Below are 26,140 nucleotides of genomic sequence, written 5' to 3'. Positions count from 1 at the left end.
TGTAAGTTGGCTTGCAGTTTAGTTCATTGGCAACTAAATTGAAATTGGATTTGGCTGTGAAATTGAACTTGGGTATAAGTGCAAACAGTGATAGCACACCAAAAGCTGCCTGATTTCAGTGCTAGCTGGCATCATTTTGGCCCATAGCTGCACCATGTATTTAGTGGAAGTATTTTCCTGACCTCAGGACCTGATGATGAAACTTCAGGCTTTGTTTAAGTTACGTGTAATTGGCACTAAAATGTGCAAGCTAAAGCAACTTGTGTCAATGCTCTGTTGGATAGAAAACTAGGAATACTGAAAAATAAATCCATATACTGTGCACTTGTGTCCATGGTGTAATTAGCTGATAGTACCTTCTGCATTCAGAAAACATTCAGGATGTCCAGTAGAGTTAAGGGTGGTTTCTAATTACTGCATTAGCACAAGTACTTGCAAATTTCCCTGTGACAGAACAGGCCTGTGGAGTTCTACAGATAATTCTCAGATTTAAATATTTTGTACTTTGTCAGCAAAGACATCAGGTCATTAATTACACTGGTAATCCTAGGACACCACCAGCTGAAATAGTTATATCGTAATTCGTTCCTTCTGTGAACATGATAGGTTCAGTTGGTAGACACCAAGTGTTTGCAATACTTCATCCAGATGGGTACTTGTTTATGTGGTAAATTGTACACCCACCCCTTCAATGGCATTGTGTCCAATTCCGATCCAGTTCATTCCTGATAGGCAAACACTGATTTGACCAAAGGTCAACAAAATGGTTAATTTTGTCTCTCTAATTTATGTTTTCTGCTTCCTTTGTGACAAGATTACTACTGCTCATTGTATTTTCACAGCTATAGGCCCTGTGATCACCAAGGCATGAACCGATATGGGGCCTACATGGAGAGGTTCTAATGCAATTACATCTAAGAGTAGTTTGTTGTTCCGTTTACTTGATTTTTAAAAAAACTGTTAATTCACAGGTTTGAGTGTCACATGTTTATGACCTTAAAACAGATAATACTGGAAACACTCAGTAGGTCTGGCAGCATCTATGGAAAATGAACTTCTAACTTTTCAATTTGGTGACCCTTTATCAGAAGAGGGAAAGAGAAAGATACAGTTTTTATTTAAGAGTTAGGTGGGCAGAGTTAGAGAAAATGAAGAAATATCTTGATAGGGTGATACCAAATGTGACAGATTTTGCTGCTTTGTCTATGCTGTCAGTAGTAGGGCTGTGGGATACATCCAATAGGCAATGCTAATAGAAGAAAGAAAGAAGAAGAAAGAAATGGCCAGCTTAGCCATTTCAGTGGGAAGTTAACCATATTGTTGCAGCTCTTCACTCATAAACAGGCAGATCGAATGAGGCTGGCAGATAATTTCCTGCATGACTTGTATTTCTGTGCACTTTTCACACCAGTGCAGATGAAATACATGTTGTACATGTTCTGCTGCAGTGAATGCAGAAGCAGTTTGTTCCTTCAGTGGAGTTAAATTGGAGAACTACACAGACTTCTGTAGCAAGAAACTATGATTTATTTAACAACTAATGTTTAAAGTTCCTTGGCTGCAGTATTGGAAGTTGAACTTGTCTCTTAAGCACTAATCCTGGTCTCTGCATTACCAGAATAACCACTATGCCATCATTTACATCTGTGGGTATTATTACTTTATCACATGCAGTGTGGTCCCAGCACGTATCCCATTGGCCATTAGATACACAAACACACACAAATGTTTCAACTTCACAGCTCTTTAAACTTCCTGGGCCTGGAAGTTCATCACTACAGTCCGTCACTTAGCATGTTTTTGTCAGCTGCAGATTTAATCTTCACACAAGAGACCGCAGTTGCTGGAATCTGGAGCAACAAACAATTTGCTGGAGGAACTCAGCAGGTCGGAAGCACTCCTCTTCTCCCCACAGAGCACTTCCAGTAGATTGTTTTAATTTTTATTCCTTGGTGGTTCCCACTTCAAATTTATATAGTATTATTACTGTTCAAAACGGATGTGGCATGTATTAGAATTTCTATTATTTACTTTATTTTTCTTCATTGATGAGGTTCAATCTTCCTTGACAGTTTGTTTATTGTCATTAAAGATGTCGCCTCACACTCTGGCTTGTATTGCTGCTTCAAACTGGGACCGACCATACTCTCGAGAGCAGGCTGCGTTCCCATTGGTAAGTCCAGCTCTAAATCTAAATAAAAGGTGAAGATCATTTGTGCTGGGCTCAACCTGGGTGTGGTAGTGAGATTATTTCAGGGCAGTATTGGTGTATTTTCACAAAATTACCTTTCTGCATTGAGTGTCCTCTACACCTTCTGTTTCTACACTATTTCATCAGTAACACAGCAGCACATAAGGACAGTGCTTCACTCTTCCTTACTATTTGGAGTGTCTTTCTCAAATCCCGACTCTATTGCGACGAACTGAGCAGTGAACTGCGGTGAAAGATACTAGTGATAGTTTGCTATATGACAGAGATTTTGCAGATGCTGGAAATCCAGAGCAACACGCACAAAGTTCTGGAAGAACTCAGCAGGTCAGCCATCATCTATGGAAATAAACAGTCCACGTTTCAGACGGAGACCCTTAATCAAGGATGGAAAGGAAGGGGGAAGACAGTAGAATAAAAAGCTGGGGGAGGAGAAAGAGGACAAGGTGATAGATGAAGCCAGGTGGGTGGAAAGTTAAAGAAAGAATGTCGTAGGAGAGTTGACCAGGAGAGAAAGAGAAGGGGCACCAGGGGAGTGATAGAAAGGTGAAGCTAAGAGGGAGTGGAATGGAAATGGGAAAAGGGGAATAAAAAGAAAAAAATAATTACAAGGAGAAATTGATGCTCATGGGGTATTGTTCCTCCACCCTGAGAGTTGTGTCATTGTGGCAAAAGAGGCTATGGACCAACATGTCAGAACAGGAATGGGGATAAGATTTAAAATGAGTGAGATTGCTGAATTTTCCACCCAATTGTTTGTCAATTTTAAGTAGGTATTTAGTAAAATATTGTTATAAGGTTCATATAAAAGATGTAGGCTTTGTGCATTTGAAAAATTGTAAACAGATTCCTATTCAACCAAGAGTACAGTAAAACGTGATCCTGGCACCTCTCAGGATGTTTGTGCTTTTTCTGACTTCTGAATGCCACCTATTACTAGCCCAACCCACTTTTAATTCAGTTTTTTAAAACATCTTGCAGATTATTATAAATTTTTATGTGAACCAAATTAATTTAAGAGGAACATTGCAAACCTACTGCAGTCTATAAAGGGAGTTAGCAAAACGGGGCCCTAGTTAAGCTAAAGGGAGCAAGGTAAACAGTCTTAGTAAGTCAGATGCCAAGCCACCAGGATTTACAAGCAATTAGAAAATGTTTTATCAAATAGTGATGTTAATTAATTTCTAGTTCTGAGACTATTGAGGATGTTTATTTGAATGACTAAATTCAAATATATGTTTGAATGTTTTTCAGCAATTTGTAAAACCCGAAACCAAATTTTGGCCTACAATCGCTCGCATTGACGACCTTTATGGAGATCAGCATTTAGTCTGCTCTTGCCCACCCATGGAAGCTTACGAGTCACCGTTCATTGAAGAGAAAAGAGCGTCATCCTAAGATTTAATCGTGAATTTATTTTTACAGTCAGTAATTACTGTGAACAAACCCATCCATGTTTTTTTTTGGTTTTAAAAATCAATATCTGATGAGTTGGATATCTCATTTTGTAATGAAGCAGCTGCTAACAGTTTTTGAAAGAATAGACGATGTCTAAGCCACACTTCAGTTGATGATAATCAGTGCCTCAGATTTAAGCAGCATTGAATTACACAAGTGGCCTTGATCCTGTGCACTTTTTCCTCTGAGTTGTGAATGGCTGCAATTGCAGCTGTGATTGAACGTACCAAGTTCATTTATAGGACTGTTGGACTTGTAACAAATTGTCAAAGTACAGCAATCTGCAATCTGGTGAGAAAGTGGTTCTGGGCAGTGTTTCCTTTTGATGGTCTTGTGTGTAATTGTCAATCCCTTTGTAGATGTAACCAGCATCTTCTGGTTAATTGAGATTTTTAAAATATGTAAATTTTAACTGTTATCATTCCAATAAAAATTCTTGAATTGATCTCACTTTTTCCCATTATTTTAAATGTTCTGTTCATTCAAATTCTATATTACAAGCATTGAAATACACACGTTCATTTATTTCTTGAGCTGATGTTGCAGATGCTATGGCTGTAGGAAGTAGAAATTGGACAAATCACTCAATCCTGAAACTGTTGGAGGAATTTAGTGGGTTGAGCAGAATCTGGGGGCTTGGGGTGGGATGGTCAACATTTCGTATCTGGATCCTGCAGGAGGTCTGTGTCACTTAAGCTCATCATGGACATTAAAAGATAATGTAATCAATTCATTGTAATTCATTATTACGTTCAGTACTGAAGAGATAAAACCCATGGAAGGAAATCCACAATAGCCCCTGCTCGTTTTTGTCACCTTTTACAAAGAACAAGAAAGAGCAGCTATCCTCAATGAAAGGTGGTGGCCTAACTGAGGAAACGAATTTTGGATTTTTAAAATCTGAACGCGGTTGGTATAGGGAGGTATTTTCATTTTAAATTAAAAGATTTAAATACTCACTTCCCAAAATCGTGATAATATGGATTCAAGCAAATGTACTAGCAACAAAAGTACTTCTGACCTGCAGTTTTGCAGCCAGTTTTAAGTAATTTTATAGTCTTTTTTCATACTCCAGGGCCTGCAACATCCAATCACGCACTGTAGATATGATGTACTACTGACAATTGTCATTGACAGCAGTTTGCAGGTAACTTTAAATACAAGAGCTATTTCCTTTAACAAATTGCTGGGATCATCTAGGAATGTATATGAAGTCTCTAGCCTTTCTGTCTTGTCCCCATGGTGACCTCCTTAAATTTGAAAAGAAATGAATTATACTATACAGAGAGCAAATAAAGTGAATGGAAAAGCACAAGTTAGTAGTCATACGTTGCTTTCTTTTTGAAAGGAGCTCACCTTACTTTGAGGACCGAGGACATCAACTGAAGCCATTCTTTAACTCCTGTTTTTCCAGTTTGACGTTTGGCACTGGGTTCATTTCAGGATTTGATTGTAAATGAACAGGTACAGCACGTTTCCTGGAGTCATTAGTTTCCAGAGTCAGAATCTGGAATCTGAAGCAGCCAATGATTTGCAGTGGGTTGAGCAGCATCTGTCGGAATAAATTGCCGCCGTTTCAGATCAAAACACTATTAGGGCAGGGTAGAGATGGGAGATGGCAAGAGAGAAGAGTGGCAAGACAGAAGCCACAGGTATTAAGGTGGGGGGTGATGGATAATGGAGCCAGGGTGGGGGTGAAGAAGGAACACAGGAAGGTGGATAATGATGAAGGCGGGCAAAAAAAAGAGAGATGGAATCAGATGAGGGAACACAAACAGAACACAAAGGTTTCCCGTACAGGATTCTGGTAAGGGAGACTGTGCCAGCCTGCAGGTAAAATGAATGGGCTGTGGGTGGATGGAATTAGGAAGGGGAGGGGATGCATGGGAAATGGGACAAAAATGGGTTGAGATGAAAGTGGGAGGGGGGAGTGGTTGAACAGACTGGAGGTGAATTTGGAAAATGAGATTGTTCATACCATTGTGAATTATATTTATATCATATGGTTAGTTACTTTATTGTCACCAAACAATTGATACTAGAGCGTACAATCATCACAGTGATATTTGATTCTGCACTTCACACTCCCTGAAGTTCCTGCTTACTTCGCCTCAAAGAATTCTATCCAGCTCTGGAAAATTCCTCAACTCTGGTCACTTGATACACAAGACACTTGCTGTAATTAACAAGCTACGCTGTGGCTGAGGATGGACATGAAACTACTGCATGGTTCTTTGACCAACCAAATCTGTGGTTGAATGGATACCCATCGCGGTTACAAGCTTCTGGCATCTATTGTGTATGCACATTGCTTTGGTTGGGAAAGATTTTAGTGAAACAAACCACTGCTTCAAATTGATTTGATGTTTTTTTGTTCTCCACTGCCTGCAGTGCATTTAATGTCCTTGGCAGCTTTGTATTCTGGTTCCTTCTGCCATCTGTGCATCATGGTGCTGACAACAAAAATGAAAATCTAACAGACTGATCTCAGCTTTGTACAGGAGAAAGACTGGCAATGGAAAGCAGAATAGAGTTTCTACATAATTCACAATCTGCTTTTTATCCATAGCCACATTATTGTAATGCCATTGTAGCAAATAATAGCTGAAAATCTGAATCAAAGACTGCTGAAAGTACTCAGCATAGAATCAAAGATAACTACACCACAGAAACAGGCCCTTTGGCCCATCTAGTCCATGCAACATCTTCTAAACTGCCTAGTTCCATCAAACTGCACCCATACCAAGAACCTTCCTAAGAAGGTTGGCGTCATTCAATGTCTGTAGTGAGATGCTGAAGATGTTCTATAGGTCAGTTGTGGAGAGCGTCCTCTTCTTTGTGGTGGCGTGTTGGGGAGGAAGCATTAAGAAGAGGGACGCCTCACGTCTTAATAAGCTGGTAAGGAAGGCGGGCTCTGTCGTGGGCAAAGTACTGGAGAGTTTAACATCGGTAGCTGAGCGAAGGGCGCTGAGTAGGCTACGGTCAATTATGGATAACTCTGAACATCCTCTACATAGCACCATCCAGAGACAGAGAAGCAGTTTCAGCGACAGGTTACTATCGATGCAATGCTCCTCAGACAGGATGAAGAGGTCAATACTCCCCAATGCCATTAGGCTTTACAATTCTACCGCCAGGACTTAAGAACTTTTTAAAAGCTATTATTAATGCTTTTTGAGACGGTGATTTAGATGCATATCATATTTTTTACTGAGTTAAGTATTGTATGTAATTAGTTTTGCTACAACAAGTGTATGGGACATTGGAAAAAAAGTTGAATTTCCCCATGGGGATGAATAAAGTATCTATCTATCTATCTACCATAGCCCCCCTATATCCTTCCTATCCAAACATCTCTTAAATATTGAAATCAAAGTCACATCCACCACTGGCACTGGCAGCTTGTTCCACACTCTCACTACCCTCTAAGGAAAGAAGTTTTCACTCATGTTCCCATTAAACATTTCACCTTTTACCTTTAACCTATGACTTCTAGTTGTAGTCTCACCCAACCTCAGTGGCAAAAGCCTACCTGCATTTATCCTAGCTATACTCCTCATAATCGTGTATACCACTATCAAATCTCACCTCAATCTTCTACGTTCAAGGAATAAAGTTATAACCTATTCAATCTTTCCTTGTATCTCAGGACCTCCAAGTCCCGAGGACATTTTTGTAACATTTTCTCTGTACTGTTTCAATCTTTCTTACACCTTTCCTGCAGGTAGGTGGCCAAAACTGCACACAATACTCCAAATTATACAACCTTGACATAACATCCCAACTCCTATATTCAATGGCAACATGAGTGGATCTGCAGATGCTGGAAATAAATTTTTAAAAAAACACAAAATGCTGGCAGAACTCAGCAGGCCAGACAGCATCTATGGGAGGAGGTAGTGACAACATTTCGGCATAATGTGTGTGACTCCTGATGAAGGGTTTTGGGCCGAAACGTCGGCACTACCTCCTCCCATAGATGCTGTCTGGCCTGCTGAGTTCTGCCAGCATTTTGTGTTTTTTCCCCCTATAATCAATATTTGATCTATGAAAGCCAATGTGCCAAAAGCTTTCTTTATGATTCTATCAACCTGCGACACTGCTTTGAATGAATTATGGATCTGTGCTCCCAGATCCCTTTGTTCTACTGCACTCCTTACTGCTCTACTGTTCACCATGCAAGACCGAACCTGGTTGGCCCAACACCTCCCATTTGCTAACTTTATATTTCACCTGCTAACTTTCAGCCCATTTTTCCAGCTGGTTCACATCTCACTGCAAGCTTCGATAGTCTTCCTCACTGTCCACTACACCCCCAATCTTGGCATCTGCAAACGTGCTGATCCAACAACGAACCCAGCTCCGATCCCAAGCCGGTTGAGCAGTAAACCGTTTCCTTGCTTGTTAAAAGACACTCGCCATGCACACAAAATATTAACCGCTTCTAGCCCAGTAGTTGCGATTTATCTGTTACATAATTGCTACCTTTCACCATCATTTCCAAAGCCCATGATTTGCATTTATTTCTATTTTCAAAGGTCTGAATTCCTTTCAACTATTTATTACAGATGGTGTGTGCTAAATAACTTGAGCCAAAACGTTTCAAGACATTTCAAATGTTAACATGTTTATTGTTAAGTACTGGTCAAGGAATATATATCAAATCTCAAAATCACAATATGAAGTGTTTTTTTCTACCCCACTCCCAGCTAGAATTGTTTTGAACACTGATACAGACATTATTGCCACATACAAATAATCTAGTTATAATATATAATGTGTGACTAAAATACCAAAAGTGGCATGTTCAATAATAACAAACGTATATTCTTTACATTATGTCATCTGTTTGGCTAGAAGTGCTTGTTTTCTCTGCATGTTGAAATGCAGTAATACAGGTATCACTGAACACTAATGTAGGTACAATAGTACATAATTATCCTTGAAAGCCATTAGTAGTCAAACCATTCAAATATAAGAATGCACACTTAACTTCACAAAAGCCCATTAACTTGCTGTTTTTCTAATTTTCATTTTTTTTTCAAAATAGCAACATTATAAAATCAAGGTAAAGAGAGATATACTCACCACAGAATTACTTCAAAATTAGATATAATTTTCAGTGCTATTACAATTCAAAAACAAAGCAATATGGACCAGGCACAGGTAACATTGATCTGAAGAGGCAGTGTGTAGCTGGACTTTTTGACTGAAAGCTCCCCATGATCTTACTTCCACTGTCTTGAGGTAGTTTAAAGAAAATGTAATTCTAGCTTCAGACCATTTTAGATTTTGATGCCGAGTATTTGTTTACATTACAGAGAAAACTACCTTAGATGTTACCAGACAGCCAATGGGAAAGAGCAGTATTCCGGGGGATAACATTAGTGGTTCTGGAATGATGGTCTCAGGTTATTTAATGTCCAGGCCTGTTGGTCCTTCCTTGTTTTATTTTTAAATTCCTCCTCCTGTAAAATTGTATGCAGATGGGAGTCAGATTACACAAACAAATGTCATCGTCCTTTGCTATATCCTGGGAAGAACTGGTCCAGGATGGATTGAAGAATCTTATTGGGAACCATGTTGTAATCCTTTCCAAGCTCATGGCGACAAGCAGGACAAGTGTAGACTTGGGCACGGAATGATCGCTGCAGACAACTCTGTGGGAAGGAAAGGAACTTATAAATGCATTCAGGGGCTTAACAAGATTCAAAAAGATGTGAATTACCTCAGTGCTTTAAGCCAATACCCAAAGATAGTCCTCATGGTCCAACATTTACCCATGGAGACTTAGAGAAGCAAGTCTTGAAGGAAATAAACTACAAAAAATTGTGCTTAAGACCATAACATATAGGAGCAGAATTAGACCATTCAACCCATTGAGCCTGCTCTGTCTTTCAATCACAGCTGATTATTTTTTCTAACCCCATTTCCCACCTTCTCCCTAGAATCCTTAGCTCCCATAACAAACAAGACCCATCAATTACTGCCATAAATATTCCCAAAGCTGTGACTCAGTGAATTCTACTGATTCACCACACGAAAGCTAAAAGAAAGGTAGATATCCTCTTTATTCCGAGGCTGTGCCCTCGGATCTCTAACTCTCCTATTGATGGAAATATCTTCTCCATCTCCACATCCTCCTAGGCAACCCACATCTATGGAGGGAAATGGACCGTCAGTGTTTCAGGTCAAAACCCTTCATCTGGACTGAACAACAGAGAGGAGATAGCAAGTATAAAGTGTTGGAGGGATGCGGTGAGGAAAAAGCTGGCAAGCAATAAGTGGATCCACATGAAGAGTGGTGATAGGCACATAGGGGAGTGAAGAGTAAATGGTCACAGAGGCTGGGAGGTGAAAGGCAGAAGTGACAATGGGCTGACGGTGGAGCATGGAATAAAGGGAGCAAGGTGGGGAGGGAACGGGAACCAGTGAGAGGAGTACGTCGTGATGGGCAGATAGAGCAGATAGGAGCAGGGAAAGAGACAGTGGTGGGTCAGGTGGATCAGAAGGAGAGAGAAATAGGATTGATGAGTGCAGTTTATTGGAAGATGGAGAACTCAATATTCATGCCAATGGTCTGTAGACTACTCAGATGGAATATGAGGTGCTATTTCTCTAGTTTGTGGGCATCTCCAGCTCCTTATATTTCCACCCAGGTAGTCTACAACATGGTGACATGAACACTAGATTCTCCAGCTGCTAGTAAATTGCTCCCAATCAGGCTATTTCCCCTTTTATAGTTCAGGCCAGATGAAAGGGTTTGACCTGGAATACCCACTGTTCATTTCCCTCCATAGATGCTGGCTGACACTGACTTCATCCAGCTTTTGGTGTGTTATTCCAGATCCCAGCAGTTTCAGTATCTTGTGCTTCAGATTGAGATGCAGGCAGTTGGATATGGTGGTGCAATACTCCTTCTGCCATTCTCTTCCCAATTCTTCTTCCTTCTCCCCAGCCTATCTCTGCTTTCCTGCAGCACATCCACTGTAGCCTACGGGTTGAGCTTGAATGGGTCAAGGCTACCAACTAACTAAAGGTCAACAAGGAGGAAGCCTGAAATTGGAACAGAAACAAAAAAAATTGCATTTCTCTGGATGATCAGAGTTTAATGATGCATTTGTACAGGACCAATATCACTCAAGTGAATCAGATTTTTAACAACATTGACTTGGTTCTTCAAGCCCTAACTGAATTCTAACTGGGTATGCGACCATTTGTGAAAAGCATTCAGCTAAATTCACCACAGCTTAAAAAAAAGAGTACCAAAGAAACAGTAACAATGACAATATAAATTGCCCAGCACTACTGAAAAGTATATATGTGCTGTATCAGTCTAGTATGTTACTTCATTCAGAGAAAATGCATTATGTAAGAGTTGTCTGGTTTAAAAGAAAAATCGCAGCTAAAGATTTTATTTCTAGTACATTTCCACCAAACTAGCAACCTAGATCCTACAAAATTTTAAAATGCAGCTTGGCTACTACATGCATTCTTATAAAGAATCACAACAGACTTCCTATCTAGTGAAATCTTCCTATCAGGGAAGAATTACATGATCCAATGCCATTTATTGAAGTGTAATTCACTGAAGGTATTTTTGATGACTTATACCATAAATAATATCGAGGCTTTCAATGATACAACGTTAGAGCGAGGCCTATCTAACCACACGAGAACCCCACAGGGAAAGCAGGATTCTGAATTCTGAAGCCGAGCTATTTTTACGGGTTATCAACAGAACTCCGGACTTCTGGATTTGGATCAATTATTCACTGAATAAACACATTAACTCATCAGCGGGTACCATAAATATTTGTCTTCAAACTGCTGGGGAATAGATAACCAGGCAGCCAACTCTCTCTCTCTTCAATGGGCTAGAATCAATGCATTCCATACATTAATGAAAACACCATGGTCTGAGGGCACTTTTTTATTTAATCGTGCCAATTACTTTTGCAGCATTTCTAGATAAATTTATTTTGACTTCTTGTGGTGCTCAAAACAAATGAAAAATATCCATAATGTGACATTATAAATATTTTAAAAAACACTGCATAAACTATTCTCAGTTCTTCTGTTCATTCTGATCAGCATATAAGGATATGTGACTGAATGCTGAACACTCACCTTGCAGACATTGTGCTGGCATTCTGTTGTGATTGGCTGGAAGACCAATTCCTGGCAGCAAATACACATGAAGATCTGTTCCGTTTTTCTTAAGAATTTCTATAAAAATAAAAGAAATTGTGCATTAATGGAAACATCTTCAACACAGACTTTGCTGGGGGTGGGTGGCAGAAACACATCCGCAAACATACCGGTCCTTCCATAATAGAAGCAAGTGCCTCATCCCAAAGTTTCTTGTTTAAGTAGTCCTCCCTGATCAGCCACTGTTGGTGTGGAGTCAGCTGGTAGGCTTCACCTTCAGCGTCATCCTGGGCAACCTTTACAGTCTTTGGTGGTGGTGCAGTCATAGTAGCAGAAGCAGCTATAACAAAGGAGGATTCAAAATAAGTACATCTTTTTGAACTACAATGTAAATGGTATCCTACTCCCTCAGCTATACTGTGTTCATAACTTGCCATCAGCAACATACTTTAACATCTCAATTTACTGATGAATCATGTTAAAAATATTACACAATATCCATGTTGCTGTTCTCCTAGTCAGGCTTCCAATAACCTCTGACAAAATTATTTCTGAGGCGGGGATTAATGGATTGTCATTACAAAAATGATAAAATTATGAGAGGCACTGATAAGAGCAGACATTTAAAATCTTTTCCCCAGGATAGAAACGTCAAGTACATTTAAGATGTGAATGGGAACATTTAAAGGAGATATGCTGGGGAAGTTTTATTTTACACAGAGTGAATTTGCCTGGAATGGGCTGATGGTGGTGGTGGATCCACATACAACGATGGTGTACAAGAGGCCATTAGATGGATGCATGATTCAGGACTCGCACCACCAGGTTCAAGAGCAGTTGTTACCCCTCAACCATCAAGCACTTGATAAAAGGGGACAACAACACTCAGTTGCACATCATTGAGATGTTCCAACAACCACTGATCTCACTTTAAGGACTCTATTTCATGTTCTTATTATTTATTGCTATTTATTTTTATTTTCATGTGCATAGTTTGTTGTCTTCTGCACTCTGGTTGATCTTTCATTGATCCTGTTTTGTTATTATTCTATAGATTTGTTGAGTATGCCCACAGGAAAACGAATCTCAGGGTTGTACATGGTGACATAAGTACCTAGATAATAAATTTACTTTGAACAGGAATATGGAAGGATATGGATCATTTACAGGCAAAAGAGATATTGTTTAATTTGGCACAAACCTCAATGGTCGAAGGGCTTGTTACTGTGCTGTACTGTCCCATGCTCTAGGATGTCCCTGCGTTATGAACACCCAACTTATGGTCACCACCCATACAAATGAGCTCCCATATTACATCTGACATACATCCATTCATTCCCATGAATAGTGGAACTAGTTTCCACTCTCTCCACTGCTAGAAATTGTTCTTTCTTATGAGTCTTCTGTGGGTTTGATGTCATTCATTGTAATATCATAGAGTGATCCTGGCTTTTTCCCCCAACATATGGACAAATTCAACTTAAGGGTGCCTGTAAAAATGGAACCCATGCATTATCACAAGACAACCTGTACTTCACACTCTTTAAAGAGTAGAGTATACTTGGGCCTGGTTTATACTTAGTTACAGCCATCCAGTATGGAAAAAGGCCATTCGATCCATTTCACCCATGCTGTTACCCTGCAAGTTAGTGCCATATGCCTGCACTTTTTCTTGAAATACTGTACAGTCCCTTAGGCGCATGATGTTGTGCCGACCTCTTAAACTACTCCAAGATCAAACCTACTCTTCCTTCTCACAAAGCACTCCATTTTTCTTTCATTGTCACTTAAATCTCCCTAATGTATCTACCTCTACCATCACCCCGGAAGTGAGTTTCACACACACCACACTCTGTGTAAAATAAAATCTCTGACAACCTCCACTTTCCTCCAGTCATCTTAAAATTATCAGCCCTCTCATATTAGCCATTTCTACCCTGGGAAAAAAATGTTGGCTGTTCATTTAATCTAAGCTTCTTTCCACCTTATAAAACTCTATCAAGTGATTTCTCATCCTCCTTTACTCCAAAATGAGAAGCCCTAACTTGCTCAATCTCTTTCAGAAACACAGAAAACCTACAGCACAATACAGGACCTTCGGGCCTCAAAGTTGTGCCGAACATGTCCCTATCTCAGAAATTACTAGGCTTACCTATAGCCCTCTATTTTACTAAGCTCCATGTACCTATCTAAAAGCCTCTTAAAAGACCCTATCGTATCTGCCTCCACCACCGTTCCCGGCAGCCCATTCCACACACTCACCTCTCTCTGAGTAAAAAAACTTAACCCTGACATCGCTTCTGTATCTACTCCCCAGCACCTTAAACCTGTGCCCTCTTGTGGCAACCATTTCAGCCCTGGGAAAAAGCCTCTGACTATCCACACGATCAATGCCTCTCATCATCTTATACATCTCTATCAGATCACCTCTCATCCTCCGTCACTCCAAAGAGAAAAGGCCGAGTTCACTCAACCTATTCTCATAAGGCATGCTCCCCAATCCAGGTAACATCCTTGTAAATCTCCTCTGCACCCTTTCTATGGCTTCTACATCCTTCCTGTAGTGAGGTGACCAGAACAGAGCACAGTACTCCAAGTGGGGTCTGACTAGGGTCCTATATAGCTGCAACATTACGTCTCAGCTCCTAAAATGAATTCCACAATTGATGAAGGCCAGTACACCATAAGCCTTCTTAACCACAGAGTCAACTTGCGCAGCTGCTTTGAGCGTCCTATGGACTCGGACCCCAAGATCCCTCTGATCCTCCACACTGCCATCATATTTGACCTACCAAAATGAACCACCTCACACTTATCTGGGTTGAACTCCATCTGCCACTTCTCAGCTCAGTTTTGCATCCTATCAATGTCCCACTGTAACCTCTGACAGCCCTCCACACTATCCACAACATCTCCAACTTTTGTGCCATCAGCAAACTTACTAACCCATCCCTCCACTTCCTCATTCAGGTCATTTATAAAAATCACGAAGAGTAAGGGTCCCAGAACTGATCCCTGAGGGACTCCACTGGTGACCGACCTCCATGCAGAATATGACCCGTCTACAACCACACTTTGCCTTCTGTGGGCAAGCCAGTTCTGGATCCACAAAGCAAGGTCCCCTTGGATCCCATGCCTCCTTACTTTCTCATAAGTCTTGCATGGGGTACCTTATCAAATGCCTTGCTGAAATCCATACACACATCTACTGCTATTCCTTCATCACATCCTCAAAAAATTCAATCAGGCTCATAAGGCACGACCTGCCCTTTACAAAGCCATGCTGACTACTCCTAATCATATCATACCTCTCCAAATGTTCATAAATCCTGTCTCTCAAGATCTTCTCCATCAACTTACCACCCACTGAGGAAAGACACACTGGTCTATAATTTCTATAATATTTCTACTCCCTTTCTTGAATAAAGAAACAACATTCGCAACCCTCCAATCTTCTTGATAGATATTCTCTAATCCAGGAAGCATCCTGGCGAATTTCCTCTCCACCCTCCCTAAAGTTTCCACATCCTTCCTATAATGAGGCAACTAGAACTGGACACAATACTCCAAGTTTTATACAGCTGCAAAATTACCATGTGGCTCAAACCCCCAACAAACAAAGGTCAACACTCCGTGTGCCATCTTAGCTACCCTATCAATTTGCACAGCAGCTTAAAGGGATTTTTGGATATGGACCCCACGATCCCACCATTCCTCCACATTGTTAACAATCCTGCCTTTAACCACCTACTCTGCCTTCAAGTTCTAAGCGCATCACTTTACACTTTTTCAGACTGAACTCCATCTACCACTTCTCAGTCCAGATCTGCATCCTATGTCCCATTGTAACCTTTGTGAGAACTTTTAGAGGACCCATAGCCCTGTACACCTTTCCTATCCATGTATTTATCTTGATGATGTTTAACCATTGCTAACAGGCCTGCCTCAACCACTATTTCTGGCAGCTCATGGCAGATGTGCACCACCCATTGTATGAAGCTGCCACCTTGATATCCTTTTTAAATCTCTCACCTCTGATCTTAAATCAATGCCCTCTTGTTTCTGACGCCTCTGCCCTGGGAAAATGCTATGGGTTTTCACCCTGTCTGTGCTCCTCATGACCTTATACGCTTCTATCATGTCAGCCCCTCAATCTCCAATGTTCTAGTGAATAAAGTCCTGGTCTACACAATCTTTCCTTGCAACTCAGGCCCCCAAGTCCAGGCAACATCCTGGTAAGTCTTACTAGTTTCATAGCATCTTTTCTGATAACAGGGTGATGAAAATTGTAGAGAATACTCCAAGTAAAGTCTCAGCAACATCTTATATAAATGCAACACAAGTTCCCAACTCTTATTCTTGATGCCCCAGCCAATGGTCATCTTCTCCACTCTACCTCAGACATCGCTTCAGCAAACTATGCACTTGCACTCCTAGATTCCTCTGTTCCATAACACTCCACCAGGGCCTTAACATTCACTGTATAAGTCTTATTTAAATGAGGGAATACCTAGCAGAGGAGGCTTAATACCTGAGGAAACAAAGGATCCAACCAGTTCATGTCCCAACAAGAATTTCAGTCATACTGCATTTACTAAAACTAGCTCTTGATAGGTAATGAATCTGTGGAATTCGTTGCCACAGAGGGCCTTGGAAGCCATGTCATTGCATGTATTTAAGTCCAAAACTGATACTGGCAAAGTGGTTAAGGGTTACAGGAAGAAGGCAAGACAACAGAATTGGCAAAAAAAAATCTGCCATGGTTGAATGGTAGAGCAACTTGATGGGCCAAATGATCTAATTCTGCTCCTATATCTTATGGCCTTGATGATGCAGAGTCTCACCCTCAAACATCAACCTTCCCTTTGTCTCACTGATGCTACTTGACCTGTTGAGTTCCTCCAGCAGTTTGTTTTTGGCTCTTGACGCAACAACATTGTTTTTTTTATGGTCACTATAATGAATTTTCTACAGATACACTAACATAAAAGCATTTCAAGACATACCAGATTTTCGCTGCCTCTTCTGAGATGTTCTACCACAATTGTTCACCATCGAACTGGCTTCCTGTTTTTTGCCCTTTTTTGCCTTATTTGCCATAGCTTCCAGGTATCCTTCAGGATACTATCATCAAATACAATACAGAATTAAAAATAGTGTTTATATCTTTTCATGAACAGTCGATTGTTATGGTAATAAAATAATAAGCTCTGACCTGTATTTTCAAGCCCAGTTTCTTGGTTCTATCCTTTCCTTCTGGGGTCCACGGAGCAGGTTCTACGTCATCACGTCGTAGGAGATAACGCCAGACCAGGAAACCAGACTTCCCGATTTCAGGCCAGTATTTTACCACCTAATTATTGGAAAAGTTGAAATTAGCATCCTCTATTTTGATTGTAGTCCGAACTCCTGCTTATATTCCTCATGTTCTTTTGATAACTAGGTAGCAGCGGCTGAGAGTCTGAAGGGTGGTGTTAGAGAAGTGCTGTACATTGCAACCGCAGAATTCAGATGGTTGAAGGAATGAACTGTGGACAGGATGCCAAACAGGCAGCTTTGTCCTGGAAGTTGTTACTTGTTATTAAACTGTATAGAATTCCATCATTCTCCATTCGCCTTGGAAATGAAGGAATAATTTTAGGGATTCATAGCAGGTGTGTCGTGTTACAGTATATTCAGTTAAGCTGAACACGCAACAACCATGTATGTGGCTGGCCCAATCAAGTCTCCTCCGTGTAGACTCCTCCACATCTTAAGGGCTGTGAACCAAACACCATCCTAATTTAGAATGAAGGGAGGACAATAGATAAAGGACCTAAATATTGCAGGGCCTGGGACCTTAAACTGGAACTACTGTAACTAACCATATTAGATATTAACTTGGTTTACAATATGCTTAAGTAAATGTTCTCATTTTAATTTTGAAAACTACCTAGCATTTAACAGTGGCGTTGTTTTTGTTTAAAATATTTGTGTTTTTATAGCTAGAAAGAAATAACTTGTATTTAAATTAAAGCAGGATGTTTCCAAAGCAAAATCAGCTGCATCAGCAATGACAATTCACTGACACTTCAACTGAACAGACAGGCAACAAATTGTAACTACAGGGCCCTCTGTCTGACATGAAACTGAGCCATGCAAGTTTTGACTTTCAACAAATGAGAACCTTGTAAATCCCATCATATCTGTTGCCTTCTTCAGGTGCATATTTGCTGACTTTCCGTCCTTTTGAACTCCGGACTACCCGAACCGATTTCCCAGCCTTCCAGTCTTTGGCTTCTGCTCCAATCTCATCGTTCAGCACAGCATCGCAATTAAGAGCCAGTGCCCTGAAATAAAACACAGGAAAGTGATGCTTGAAAATAAGTAGCATTTAACATTGAACTTCTCCCGAGGACACAGTGTCGACTAGTTAAAATTTAGGATTTATAAGCAGAACAAAATACATGAAAACCATTCTACAAATGCAAATTAGGAAGCATTAAGAAGAGGGACGCCTCACGTCTTAATAAGCTGGTAAGGAAGGCGGGCTCTGTCGTGGGCAAAGTACTGGAGAGTTTAACATCGGTAGCTGAGCGAAGGGCGCTGAGTAGGCTACGGTCAATTATGGAAAACTCTGAACATCCTCTACATAGCACCATCCAGAGACAGAGAAGCAGTTTCAGCGACAGGTTACTATCGATGCAATGCTCCTCAGACAGGATGAAGAGGTCAATACTCCCCAATGCCATTAGGCTTTACAATTCAACCACCAGGACTTAAGAACTTTTTAAAAGCTATTATTAATGCTTTTTGAGATAGTGATTTAGATGCATATCATATTTTTTACTGAGTTAAGTATTGTATGTAATTAGTTTTGCTACAACAAGTGTATGGGACATTGGAAAAAAAGTTGAATTTCCCCATGGGGATGAATAAAGTATCTATCTATCTATCAATTCTTCACACTGTAATTAAAAGAATTTTAATGAAGCACAAATGTTGGTGTTACTCATTAAAAGGTGCAAGAGAATCTGCAGATGCTGCAGTTAGGAACAACATACAAAATGCTAAAGGAATGCAGTGGGTCATCAATGGAGGGAAAGGACAATTGACCTTTTAGGTTGAGATCCCTCATGAGGTCTGACTGACTTCATTAGGTTCTGGTCTATTGTCACATGAAAGAATTTCTTGGTCTAATTTTATAATATTTGCGATTACATGATTAAGGAACACTCATAAGAAAATGCACATCTTAGAATAACGTGTGTTATAAATATTCTAGTGCATGCAGTACTAGTGAAAGAGGCTATACAAAGTTTATATTCCAACATTCAAAATCTACTAAAAGATAGCAGATGTACTAAGATGTGCAGTGATGGTAGCTCAACAGAAGCATACAGCTGCCGTATTCCTATTTCTTGTAATGCAACTGAAATACAGCCTATAATTATTAAAAATTTGCCCTTTAATTTCTCTGCGCACACCCCAACTTCCCTCAAACTAATGTAACAGTAACCCAGATGTGACATTCTAATTTCAGCAAGTCAAATGTGAAATTGAATTCAATCTGCTAAGAACCAGAAGAAGAAATATACAATATTTCACAATGGCATAAAATCTAAGGAAAGTTATTCAATACAGTGTGTATTTAAGGGCAAACGTTTGATGATCCAGGAACCAATTTAACTTCTAGGACAAGAACAGTTTCTTATAAGGAGAAAAACAACCCTTACTGAGATTGATATTTTTTTTGACAGTGAAGAGAAATACATTGAATCAGACCATAAGCACAATTTTGCTGAGAATAGCAGGTTTTATGAGCCTTAAGTCCTTATGAAGGGGCTCCACTCTGGTGCAGCAGATCGCACCAACGACACAGAACTTAGACCCTTCATTGGGACTGATGAAGAGCCTCAGTCAGAAACATTGATTGTTTACTCCCCTCCATAAATATTTTGTGTATGTTATTCATGATTTCCAGCATCTGCAGAATCTTCTGTGTCCATCATGTGCATAGACTGTCCATAAATTGGGAGTTCTTAACAAAAAGACCTGTACAATGCAATGTGATTCCAAGAACCTGTATCAGTTTAATGGGCCAAATGCCTTCCTTCCATTACACTGCTAACCTGGGAAAGCAAGAACAGTGATACTGCCTCACTTACTACTGGCACAAATAAGAAATCAAAAGTAGATACCCCTATCCTCATTATATGCGTCTTCAGACTGTGCAGATTCACAGTTATGCGAGGAACCTATTTTTACCAACGTCTCCTCATATGCATCCAAAGCTCAGTTATGTGAGGAGCCTTGCAGGTCACGTGCGCGTGCCTCACAGTCTCACTCCCGCCAGTCTCGTATTGATTTTGGCAAGGTGTGGATGTGCAATCTCGTGCTCTTAAACTTTTGTTGGTTTTACCTGTGGTACAGTGAGTTTGTGCTTGAAATATTTAACTGTGCCTCCTAAGCATCCGATGTCATTTCCTGGGCCATCAGCCGAGCGGCAGAGAACCGCTTTAACACTTGAAAAAAAGTTGGAACTTATAAACAACGCGGCATCAGCTGAAGGTAACACAGCTCTGGGACACTACTGCTGGGAACATAATCTTGCCTTTAAAGTTCTTTTGTTGCTTGACAATGCGCCAGCCCATCCTAAACAATTGGACAGCATTCATTCTAACATAACAGTGTGTTTCCTGCCGCCTAACACAACATTGCTGATTCAGCCACTCAACCAAGGTGTGATCCACATTCAAGGCGTTTTTTTTTAAACGGCAAACTATCTCTCAGATGCTGCAAGCAACAGACAATTTTGAAAATCCCCGGAGTTTACCAATGGTGAGGGAATGGTGGAAGTCGGAACACTTGGTACAAATGGCAATAGACATGGACCTGGAGTCAGCATTTCAGCCGTTCCCTGCCGCCAACCCTTCTTCCCTACAAGCAAATTATGCTGAAAAACGAAATGCTGCCAAGCAAACAACCCTCACCACTTTATTCAAACCGGTGTCATCTCCTGCTGCCGGGAGTTCTAAGAGTTCTGTGAGTCTTCCTTCACCCCTTGCTGTGCTTGATATGATCCCGACACCACAACATCCACTCATCCCCCAGAGCGAACACACCTGCCACTGTTGGTGAGTACTGTACACCCTAATATGTTAACTCTCTATGATTTATTACGTTGAATATTACCTTAAATTGATGAAACATAATACGAATGATGCCTTGTGGTACTGCTTTTGTGTTGTATTGGTATGAAAATGTGAATAAATTACAAATAAAACATATTTAGGAAGCCCTCTGGAACGCATTCCTATTTTCTCCATTTAAGTAATTATTCACATTATGCATTCTCACATCATGCATCGACTGCGAGGAACCTATCCCCCTGTATATAACAAGGATAGGGTGTAGTTGTTTGGATTTGATTTTCACGAAACAAAAATATTAAAATTCTCCTTCAAATGAGGAAACACAATATACAGTAGAATTGAATATATTATGTACAAAGATCAAATTACATTTTCAAATATCACACTGGTTCCGTGAGCATAATTCTTCACGAGTATATTCTAATTCAAAAATAATTTATTTTTCTTGGACATGCTTCACTTCTTCTTTTATAAATGCCATCCATTCTTTTTTTTCTAACACAGAGGTTCACATTAACACCCAACTCTCAAGATGGCGCTCATGGTGTGAGGATGAATTAGGCTTCGCTCCAATTCTTTTACCTGCAATCACCCCCTAACTCACTTATTTATACCTACACTAAAGGGGTTGATATTTAAGGTACACTTTTTGAGTTTCACTTTCAATTTGTTAAAATGGCTGGGAGAGCACGAGAAGCTAAAGAAGCCAAAGCAACTAAAGACCCGTTAACTTTGGAAGCAATCTCGAAACTTCTGGATGGTAAACTGGAGGAAAAACTTACCTAAAAATTCTCCCCGCTTGAGGAAATTTTAAAGACGGTCAATGAAAGTCTCAAATCACTTAGACATGAAATGGAACAACAAGAAGCAAGAATTTCAGATCTCAACGAAGCCGTTCACCAGAGGGATTCATAGAATTGAAACTTTGGAACAAAAGTTGTCTTCGACTTCTCAAGTGTTGGAACTTTACAAATCCAAAATTATTGATCTCGAAAATCGATCTCAAAGACAGAACCTGCAGATAATCGGGCTCCCTGAAGATGTCGAGAAGGGTGATCCTGCTGAATTCTTCTCTAAATTCTTAATGGAGGTGTTTGGCCCAAAGGTTCTGGATACCCCTCCTGTGATCGACCGCGCACATCGCATCTCTCGTTCGAAGCCAGCTCCAGGCGAAAGACCACGGCCAATTGTTCTCCGTCTTCACTATGCTCATATTAAAGATCATCTGATTCGAGTTGCCCGACAGAAGGGCATGATCAACTTTCAAGAGTTCAAATTTCGTATTGTGGAAGATTTCAGTGCTGATGTCTTGAGGGAAAGAATGGCTTTTAAACCGGTGATGTCAGAATTTTTTCAAAAAGGTCTCAAACAAGCGCTGTTATTCCCAGCGCAACTGAGAGTCGTCCTTCCCGATAATTCTCGCCAGCTGACACCCAAAGGTTTCTCGAGGAACATCATCCTTCTGTTATGAGCTGATTAACGTATTGTATTTTTATTATGTTTTTAACAGTTTTTTGTTTTTGCTCTTTTTTTTAAGTTAACTGTTAGCTTATATACTCGGACCTTCATAATCTGACGATCCATGTGCATCGATTGATAGTGCAACTACTTCTTATACGTCCAAATAAACATTCGTTTTTGGTTAATTTTTGGGACTTTTTTTATTATTATTCTTTTGATTTTGAAAGTTACTAACTAAATGTTTTAAGTTTGAATTTATTTTTGTCTTATATCTCTTATGCTAGAGCATTCAGTCTTTTTTTAAAACTTTTTTTTCAAGATATTGCTTCTTCTTCCCATAAGACCTTAATTTCTTGGACACGTCACATCTGTTTGGGTGTGTTTGTACAATAGTGCTGGTGTTTTATTGAAATATTAGTACAATGCTACCCTGTTTCATGCTCTAATGGTTTAGTTCTTTTTCCTAAAACTTGCCTTCTTTTTTATATTAATTATTACAGTTTTCTTGTCATTACAGTAACCCTTTGTTTTCGAATATGGGTGGTTTGTGTTTATTTTTCATATTTTTTCTGAGCTGCCATCTTGAGAGATGGGGGTAAATTTAGTATTAATCTGCTTGCTGGCCCTTCTCTGGCTTTTTCTTGGGTTTCCGCGCGGGGGGGGGGGGGGGGGTTCCTTTTTCTTTTTCCTTCATGGGCTGACTTGAAACTACCAAAATGTCTGAAGTGTCGTAACTTCCGGTTCCTCTTTGAACCTGTTTTCCTCTTCCGAACTCCAGTTTACTTACTGTTTAAACTTTTGCATCTATTACAACAAATATTAGCAATATGGATAAGACATAAGACTATTAACTTTGTTTCTTGGAATACAAATGGTTTAAACCATCCAATTAAATGGAAAAAAAGTATTCCATAGAATGAATCCTAATATTATTTTTGCACAAGAGACATGTGAGGAAAGAGGATAATCAACGTTTTTTTTAGGTTTTGGTAGGACCGACAGTACCATTCAAATTCCCAAGCTAAAGTGAGAGGTGTTTCTATTTTCATAGATTCTTCAACCTTTTTCACTCATTATGAAACAATTTCAGACCCACAACGTAGATTTTTGCATCTTACAGGCTTACTTTTTAGCCAAAAAGTTGTTTTGGTTAATGTTTATGCCCCGAATATCGATTGTCCTGAATATTTTAAGCATTTATTCACATCTCCTCCTAATTTAAATGAGTATATGTTGATAATGGATGGGGATTTTAATTGTTGTTTAAATCCCTTGATGAATAGATCTAAGTCTAACCAGGTTCTTCCGAATAAATTGGCCTCTCTCATTAATTCCTTTATGGTTGATTCTGGAATTTCTGAAATTTGGCAATTTTTACATCCTAAGGATAAAGAATTTTCGTACTTCTCACATGTATATCATAATTACTCTAGAACTGACTATTTCTTTATTGATCATCGTTTACTTACAGCTGTTATTGACTGTAACTATGACTCTATTACTATCTCTGACCATGCACCTTTAAAACTATCTATTAAGACAACGGATTCATCTTCAAGTGTTAAACCATGGCAGTTCAATTCTACTCTACTTCAGGATTCAGACCTCAATTTTATTAGACAACAAATTGATTTGTTCTTTTAACAAACTCTACAGAAGAGATTTCTAGTGGAATATTATGGGACACTTTTAAAGCATTTATCCCTGGACAAATTATCTCATATTCTGCTGGAGTCAGAAAATGAATTAACACTGAAATACTTATGTTGGTTGATAAGATCAAAGTAATTGATAGCATATACTCTGTGACTCCTAGTAAGGAGCTTTATAAAAAGAGAGTTATACTTCAAATGGAGCACAGTTTATTATTATCCTTTTCAATTGAAAATCAATTAATTAAAACTCGGACTCAGTTTTATATATATGGGGATAAATCTGGTAAATTATTGGCTAATCAATTGAAAACTGCTTCGGTTAAACGCCAGATTATTAAGATCCGTAAACGAGATGGTACTCTGATGGTTGATCATAAAGAGATAAACAAAGTTTTTCAAGAATTTTATAATTCTTTATATCAATCTGAATTTCCTGACGATTCCTCCATAATGAATGAATTTTTAAGGAAACTGAATATTCCGAAGTGATCAGCCGAGGATTGTTTATCATTAGAGGCACACATTACGGAAGTTGAAATAAAAGAGGCTACTCTTTCAATGAACTCAGGTAAAGCCCCTGGTCCGGATGGTTACTCTGCGAATAAAGAAAATCTTTTTCTTCTATACTCTTGCCTTGGTTATGTAAAATTTTTAAGGATGCATTAACTATAGGCAAATTACCACAATCTTTTTATGAAGCCTCCATTTCCCTAATTCTTAAAAAAGGCAAAGACACTATTGACTGCACACCATATCTGCCTATATCTCTGCTGAATGTGGATTCTAAGACTTTTTCCCAAAATTTTGGCCACCAGACTGGAGAATATACTACCTCAAATTATCTCTGAGGACCAGACTGAATTTATTAAAAATCGTTATTCATCTTTTAACATTAGAAAATTAATTTAGTTTATACTCCTTCATTTAGAACCCCAGAATGTGTTATCTCTTTGTAGACGCTGAGAAAGCGTTTGATAAGAGGTCAATGGCCATATTTATTTAGTATGCTTCAGAATTTTAATTTTAGTCCGACATTTATATCGTGGATTAAATTAATATATTATATGCCTTTGGCTTCGGTTTTTACCAATAATGAAAGAACTCCCTTTTTTCAATTGTTTCGTGGTACGAGGCAAGGCTGTCCTCTTAGTCCTCTACTATTTGACATTGCTCTGGAACCTTTCGCTACTGCTATTCATGATTCACCAAGCATTTTTTGGTATTACCCGTGGGGAAGGGACATATAAGCTATCATTATATGCTGACGATTTGTTATATATCTCTGACCCTGAGAGATCTATTCCTGCTGTTTCATCTCTGCTTGCTCAGTTTAGTAGTTTTTCTGGCTACAAACTGAATCTTAATAAGAGTGAATTATTCCCATTATATATGCAAGTTCCGATTTATAAACATTTACCATTTAAAGAGGTTACAGATAACTTTACTTATTCTGGTATTAAAATTACTAAGAAACATAAGGACCTATTCAAAGTTAATTTTTTACCTTTAATTGACCAGGTTAAGCAACTCTCTACTAAATGGTCCCCATTGTCTTTGTTATTGGTCAGTCGAGACAATGCTATTAAGATGATGGTTCTAACTAAACTTTTATACTTATTTTAAGCACTACCAATTTTTATTTCTAAATCCTTCTTTGACATTATTGACTCTTAAAATTTCTTTGTATGTATAGCAGAATAAGAATCCTAGATTAAGTAAAAAATATTTACAGAAGTCTAAGGAAGGAAGGTGGTTTGGCTTTGCTAAACTTAAGATTTTATATTCGGCAATTAATATTCGATATTTAATATTTTGGACAAAGGACTCAGTGGCAATACAAAGTCCACAATGGGTAAACTTGGAGTGTAAATCTGTACAAGGTTTTTCATTGGTTTCTATCTTAGGGTCTTCCCTTCCCTTTGTTCTTTCTAAATGGAATAAGCAAATAATTAGCCCAATAATTAAATATACATTACAAATATGGTTTCAATTCCACAAATTTTTTGGTTTGAATAAGTTCATTTTATCAAGCCCTATTATATCTAACTTCTTTTTTCAGCCCTCTGTTATGA

General features: G+C 39.2%; 2 protein-coding genes across 3 annotated transcripts in view; one reads left to right on the top strand and one right to left on the bottom strand.

The window, feature by feature from the left end:
- Positions 1-4,112, top strand: part of gldc (glycine dehydrogenase (decarboxylating)) — a 200,409-nt gene extending 196,297 nt beyond the window's left edge. For both annotated transcript variants that reach the window (XM_073048372.1, XM_073048373.1), the window contains 2 exons: positions 2,093-2,173; positions 3,464-4,112. In XM_073048372.1, coding sequence (XP_072904473.1) covers positions 2,093-2,173; positions 3,464-3,607 — 225 coding nt within the window. In that variant the 3' untranslated portion in view covers positions 3,608-4,112. The remainder of the gene's footprint in view (positions 1-2,092; positions 2,174-3,463) is intronic.
- Positions 4,113-8,273: 4,161 nt separating this feature from the next.
- LOC140729076 (E3 ubiquitin-protein ligase UHRF1-like) overlaps positions 8,274-26,140 on the bottom strand; it is a 146,328-nt gene continuing 128,461 nt past the window's right edge. The window contains exons 11-16 of the mRNA XM_073048380.1: positions 17,985-18,147; positions 17,034-17,171; positions 16,825-16,942; positions 11,989-12,158; positions 11,798-11,896; positions 8,274-9,327 (exon numbers count right to left, since the gene is read on the bottom strand). Of these exons, the coding sequence (XP_072904481.1) occupies positions 9,181-9,327; positions 11,798-11,896; positions 11,989-12,158; positions 16,825-16,942; positions 17,034-17,171; positions 17,985-18,147 (835 nt within the window). The 3' untranslated portion in view covers positions 8,274-9,180. The remainder of the gene's footprint in view (positions 9,328-11,797; positions 11,897-11,988; positions 12,159-16,824; positions 16,943-17,033; positions 17,172-17,984; positions 18,148-26,140) is intronic.

This window comes from Hemitrygon akajei, chromosome 6 (genome assembly GCF_048418815.1).
Source record: "Hemitrygon akajei chromosome 6, sHemAka1.3, whole genome shotgun sequence".
Lineage (NCBI taxonomy): Eukaryota > Metazoa > Chordata > Chondrichthyes > Myliobatiformes > Dasyatidae > Hemitrygon > Hemitrygon akajei.
The sequence above is the reverse complement of the archived record's forward strand: the minus strand, read 5'-3'. Positions and strand labels throughout refer to the sequence as shown.